The sequence below is a fragment of the Labeo rohita genome, chromosome 10, assembly GCF_022985175.1.
Source record: "Labeo rohita strain BAU-BD-2019 chromosome 10, IGBB_LRoh.1.0, whole genome shotgun sequence".
NCBI lineage: Eukaryota > Metazoa > Chordata > Actinopteri > Cypriniformes > Cyprinidae > Labeo > Labeo rohita.
In genome coordinates, this window is record NC_066878.1 from 1,604,352 (window position 1) to 1,611,104 (window position 6,753).

Genomic DNA, 6,753 nt, shown 5'->3' on the forward strand with positions numbered 1-6,753 from the left:
AATATTTGTATTTTATTTTTCTTAAAAATGAATGAAACTCTTTTTGTGCTTCTGTTAAAACTATACTTCAACCTTTACAGTTTTCGTCATCTGGCTGTTACAGACACTGTTTGCATCTTTCTGCCATTTTCCTTCCTAGGAGCTTTTTTTCTGTGCCTATGCGAGTACGTTGAGGCGCTAAGTGACTTCATCTTTTCATCTGTACTAACTGTATTCTTTTAAATACTTGTATCTTTATATTAGGAAGTAATTGACTGAATATGGCAAATTACACTATGAACACTGTAGACAGCTTTATAATCACTGGATTTGATCACCTGCAGAATCAAAAGTTCCTCGGATTCCTCATCTTAACAGCCTACATGCTCATACTGCTTGTGAATTCCATTAATTTGTGTATAATCTCAACTAACAGACATTTACACAAACCAATGTACATATTAATCTGTAATCTAGCTGTTGTTGACATAATATTTTCTTCTAGCTGCAGCACAACCATGATCTCAGTGCTGCTGGCTGAGATCAAAACGGTTTCATACCACTCTTGTATCTCAAGGACATTCTTTGCTCATCTTGGTGATGTTACAGAGTGCCTGGCTCTGACATTAATGGCAATTGACCGACTTATTGCAATTAGACTTCCTTTAAGATACCAAAGCATTGTAACAAATTCACGAATACTTCTGTTCATTTTTCTAACCTGGCTTGCTGGTTTTGCTGTTATAGGTTATTTGATATCAGTAGTAGACAATGTCCCGTACTGTCAGCCTGTCATCAGATATGTGTTCTGTAATTATGTTTCTATGATGAGAGCTGCTTGTGTTGGTGCTGAACCATATTTTTTCATAAGTACAATGATAAGTGTGGGACCAATATGTGGACTGCTTCCCTTTATTCTGTGTACCTATGTTGTTATGGCGTATAGTGTGTCTAAACTCTCCAACAACGCAAGCAAAAAGCAATTGATCAACACTTGCTTGAGTCACATCATTGTCCTGTTCAGTTATTATGCACCAAAGCTGGTCTCTGTTTTTCTAACTCGATTAATAGTTGGGATGACTTTGACAGACCGAAATACAATTTTTATTGTACCCTCTCTAGTTTCTCCCCTAATCAACCCTGCTGTTTATTGCACCAGAACTAAAGAAATCAGGAAAAGATTAGCAAATGTATTTATGCGCAAAACAATTGTACCAAATCATTTAAAGTAATTTCAAAAGCTTTAACATCTTAATTCAGATTGTGATAATGTTGCTTCTTTCAATAATGGGTTTTTGTGATGCTCCTGCTCATGTTAGAGACTACAAGCCAAAGCATAGACATGCTGATACTGAATTGTTTGTTTTCAAATAAAGCAAAAGAAAACACGGAAATATTTGGAGCTCTGCTTATTTTTAAATTGACAGTATTGCCAGTAATCTGGGATTTTAAACAAACAAAGACTTTCTATGCACTGACAAATAGCCTTCCCTGTTAAACAAAACCGTTTGTAGATGTATTGAGTATATCATCTTTGTATTGGAAGCTTGAACCATGCTTTGTATGTGAAGCATTAATAATATTAATTATCATAATAAACAAAATTAAGTCTGATGTCCCTCAGCCCCTGCAACAATATCAGTTATTGATTCTATTAAAACATTTATGCACTGGGATCTATGTCTACTCAGCTAATATTGGATAATTAAGAGCATTGTGTAAGGGTGGAAGCATTGTAGTTCTCTCCCAGTTAGTATTGGGGAGCTACTGAAAAAAAAATATAACTAGCTAAGCTAAAGTCTACTGCACAGCCTACGTGGAAATTATTTTTAAGGTAACTGGAGCAGCCATTTGAAACTTAACTGTGCAAGGAATCTGGCGAAATTCACTGCCAGTTAATTTACCTGTACAAAAATAATCTGTTATGCCACTTTATATTGCAAACTGGTATTTTGTTATCATATTATTTTATCATCATAATCAAACACTGGTTTGAAGCGCAAATATTTTACTGTGTACTGCACATTGTTATTCTTCTAGTTATTTACATATAGCGGCTAAAAATCTTGCACATTTAATGAAAATAGCTTACTTCCATATTGCAAAATAAGGTAAATATATACAGTAGGCCTGTATAAATATATTACATGGCTCTGTGGAATACTGTACACTGCCCTCCAAAAGTTTGGAAATGCCCTAGAAAAGTGGACTTTTGGACAATATTGGCATGAATCCTTTTTAATTTGTGATAATTTTGCACTGATAAGGGACAACACATTTTAACATAAAATATATTTTATTACATAAACAGTTTACACATAAAAAAACGTACATTTTCATTTCATCAAAATATCCATCATTAGCAGCTATTACAGCGCTGCATAATGTGGGCCTAAATTCATTGTATTCTGAACTTAATTGGCAATCAATTGTTGAAGCTATTAAGGTGTGCTGACCCAAAAATCTTTCAAAAACTTGGACCAAGTTTAAACCAGTAACCAGGCATCACAGCTGGCAAAGGGGCATGTCTGACTTTGACACGTATATATTGCCATTATTATGTAATCAAAATGAAAATTATTATTGCTGGTCTTCAATGATAATGTCAAGTTACTTTAATGTATTTGCACCATAAAATGAAAAGGATTTATGCTTTGTCCAAAACCACACTTTGCCAGGGGTGTTTCCAAACTTTTGGAGGGAAGTGTATATGGTTCTGACTATCAATCGTGGCATTCAGCATTATTTACAGATGTCCTTGATACACTTCTGTGCCTGGGAACATTTCAGTTGTCTATGCAGGTCAGAAAGCTCTCGGATTTCATCAAAAATATCTTAATTTGTGTTCCGAAGATGAATGAAGGTCTTACGGGTTTCGAACGACATGAGGGTGAACTAATCCTTTAATTTTCTTATAATATGCATTTAATTTTACTTTATTTCTTAACGACTCTTAAACAACTGGTTCGAAGATTTATCTTTCCAAACCTTTCAAAATTCGGTACACTGTAAAAAAGGCATAAAAAAAGCCTGTTAAACCTGGTTAACGGTAAAAGACTGTAAAATTTACAGTGAATAACCATAAATTGACATTCCCAGAATTCCCTGTGTTACTTTTTTTAAATAACTCTTTCATCTTAGTTTTTCTTAGCAGTTTTGTAGATTAGGGTTGTATGTTACATCTAATGTTGTTAAATTAATGATTATTGCATTATTTCAAAACAGATTACTTCAATAGGTTGGTATATTAACATTATATCAGTTAATGAAATTACGGTATTTACCTGTAAATTTAGTTGAAACCCGTAAAAAGCAAACCTTGCTACAGTATTTTTTACGGTAAAATTCCACAGCTGCCGTTATTTTACCGTACATTTTACTGATTTACTGATTTTTTTTTTTTTTTTTTTTAGAGTTTAGTAAAGACCTAAACAATAATGGTATATGTGTTAGCTGAACACAGATACAGATTGCTCCATCCTTTATCATGACTCCAAGTAATAAGAATGACAGACATTCTATATTCATTTCAATTTCAATTTATTTATAAAGCACATTTAAAACAACTTTAGTTGACCAAAGTGCTGTATATAAAACATAAACATAATTACTGCACAGATCCAGTCACTACATTAGTATTACACGACAACTCAGCATCGGACTTTCCAGCACCCCCACTCCTTCACTATCACCAGAGTTCTAATTGCCTGCACCTGCACACAGTCATCAACTCACCTTTAAGAACACCTTTTGCCCGTCACTCTGTGTCTAGTCTCGTTAATCTCACCTACAGATCTCCACTCTGGACCTGGGACCTGTCTAAGACTGTCTTTAAGCTTGTCTTCTTCCAGTCCTCTTCATTCAAACTCTCTCTTAGGAAGTTAGGACATTTCTCTACACCTCCAGCTAGCGTAAAACCCTCTGACTGCCTTCATTGAGATCTCCTGCTACATTGCACTGTGTGTTCAATAAAACCCTTCTCAGCACTAACCTGAGTCTATCGTCCTCTGTCCGTGACAGAAGACTAGACCGAAGGAGATGGATTCCAGCGATGCTATCCATATCCCTCCGGAACCCTTTTGCTGAACTGGTCCAGATCCTCTGTCAATCGTTGATCCCGCAAGCTGGCGCTTCCTTGCCGTCACCGAATCCCAGTCCCATGACCCGGCCAGCGGGCTGGTGAGCCTGGTGAGGCGGATGGATGCAGCAGCCTCTTTTTACAGTGTACTCTACTTTGAGATGTAACCTAACCTGTTTCCCACAGATCATTCCAAGATTGCATATATGATTTCCCTGCTGTCTGTCAAAGCGCTATTATGGGCAAAGTCCATCTGGGATGCTAACGGCCAAGGCACTCACTCGTTCACCGCATTCTGCAACCACTTCCGTGAAGTGTTCGGACAATCAACGCACACTCTATCTGTGAATGATCAGCTGCTTCGACTTTGTCAAGGTCAGTCATCCGTAATGGACTATACCTTGAAATTCAGAACTCTCGCTGCAGGAAGTGGCTGGATGTGGCTCTACTGCAGACTTAATGCTGGGACGCCCGTGATTAAACCATCACTCCCCAGATATCTGTATTCCAGGGCTTTATGAATGAGGTGTTCCGGGAGTTCCTCGACCGGTTTGTAATTGTTTACATTGATGATATACTCATCTACTCCCGGAACCCGGCCGAACATCACCAGCACGTGCTGCAGGTCCTTAAGAAGCTGACCACCTTTACCTCAAATTGGAGAAATGCGAGTTCCACTGTGACTGTGTGTAGTTCCTGGGCTATAATATTAGCTTGGCAGGTATCCAAATGGACACCCATAAAGTTCAAGTGGTGTGTGACTGGCCTTGGCCCTCCACCATCAAGGAACTGCAATGCTTCCTGAGCTTTGCCAACTTCTACCATCGCTTTATCGCCCATTTTAGTCACATTTGTTCACCACTCACCTCCGTGCTCCGCATCAACAAATCTCTCTGCTGGACTCCCTCCAAAGCAGCCTTTTGTCATGCTCCTACCCTGATCTTACCGGATCCCAAGCTCCCATTCATAGTGGAAGTTGATGCCTCCACCACAGGGGTAGGAGCAGTACTCTCACAGCGGCAGGGTGAGCCACCAGTACTCCATCCATGTGCCTACTGTTCCAAGACACTGTCCCCAGCAGAGCAGAATTACGATATCGGAAACCGGGAACTGCTGGCCATTAAATTGGCCTTGCAAGAGTGGAGACACTGGCTGGAGGGAGCTCAACACCCTTTCACTGTCCTCACCGACCACAAAAACTCGCAATACCTTGGAGAAGCAAAACACCTGAATCCCCAACAAGCGCGATGGGCTCTCTTTTTCACCCGATTCAATTTCCATGTAACCTATCGCCCCGGTGCAAAGAATCAAAGAGCTGATGCATTCTCTCAATACCATTCCCCAGACAACAACACCAGAACTCCCGAGACCATCCTCTCTCCAGCCATTATAGTTAGTCCCATACAATGGGATTTGGACGACCAAATCAGAGAGGTCTCTCAAACTCAAGGTCCTGAGGGATGGATTTATGTACCAACTTCACTCTGTGCATCCCTCATGAACTCAGTGCACACTTCTTCTGGCTCTGGACACCTAGGCAGCCATCAAACCCTCTCACTGATCATCACAATCGGTATTTGTGGCCAGGTATGACCCAGGAGGTTAAGAGGTATGTCAAGGGATGCTCAGTCTGCGCCATCTCACTTACTCCCCGTAACTTACCAGCTGGTAAACTGGTCCCGTTACCCATTCCTCAAGTACCCTGGTCCCATATAGGAATCAACTTTCTGTCTGACATACCCCGCTCTAACCCCAACACCTGCGTCCTAGTGGTACTGGATAGTTTTTCGAAGGCCTGTAAGCTACCAACCGCCCCTGTTTCCCTGGTCAGGTGAGCCCTCTGATGATCCAGCTGTCAACCATTGTTTTGAGGAGAGTGAGAGGGTATGGGACTCATGTCCATCAGGAGCGGGTAGTAAGGAGGCATAAGAGCCAGACTGACACAAGAAGATCCGCAACCCCGTTATTTCACCCGGGACAAAAGGTCTGGCTCTCTACCAGGGATATCCGGCTCCGACTGCCCTGCCGAAAGTCAATGATGTTACATACCAGCTACAACTTCCCTCACAATATCGTATCACCCCTACCTTTCATGTTTCCCTGCTCAAACCTTACACTGACCCTGTTTTCCGTTCTTCCCCCAGAACAGGTGCTGACGACATGCCCCCTCCTCCCGTTGTTCCAGAGAATGAGCTCATCTACAAGGTGAATAAAATCCTTGACTCCCATCGCCAAGGAGGAAAATTGGAGTATCTGGTAGATTGGGAAGGCTTCAGTATGGACGAGAGATCTTGGGTGGCCCGGGAGGATGTCTTGGATACTTCCCTTCTAGTCAAATTCCACCAGACCCACCCTGTTCGTCCCACCCGTGGTCGCCCTCGCCGGCATGTGCTCCGGGCATCAGGAGATGCCCGTGGGGGAGGGGGTACTGTCACGGTTTCTAGCCAACAACTCAGCATCGGACCTTCCAGCACCACCCACTCGTTTACTATCACCAGAGTTCTAATCACCTGCACCTGCACACAGTCATCAACTCACCTTTAAGAACACCTTCTGCCCCTCACTCTATGTCTAGATTCATTGATCTCACCTACAGGATCTCCACTCTGGACCTAGGACCCATCTAAAACCGTCTTTAAGCTTGTCTTCTTCCAGTCCTCTTCATTCAGACTCTCTCTTAGGAAGTTTGGACATTT

The 6,753-nt window shown here is 41.2% G+C and overlaps 1 protein-coding gene across 1 annotated transcript; it reads left to right on the forward strand.

The window, feature by feature from the left end:
• Positions 1–260: 260 nt before the first annotated feature.
• On the forward strand, positions 261–6,684 carry LOC127172410 (olfactory receptor 6N1-like). The gene is made up of 2 exons (XM_051121671.1): positions 261–1,207; positions 6,654–6,684. The coding sequence occupies exons 1-2, from the start codon at positions 261–263 to the stop codon at positions 6,682–6,684; spliced, it is 978 nt and encodes a 325-aa protein (XP_050977628.1).
• The last annotated feature ends 69 nt before the right edge of the window (positions 6,685–6,753 follow it).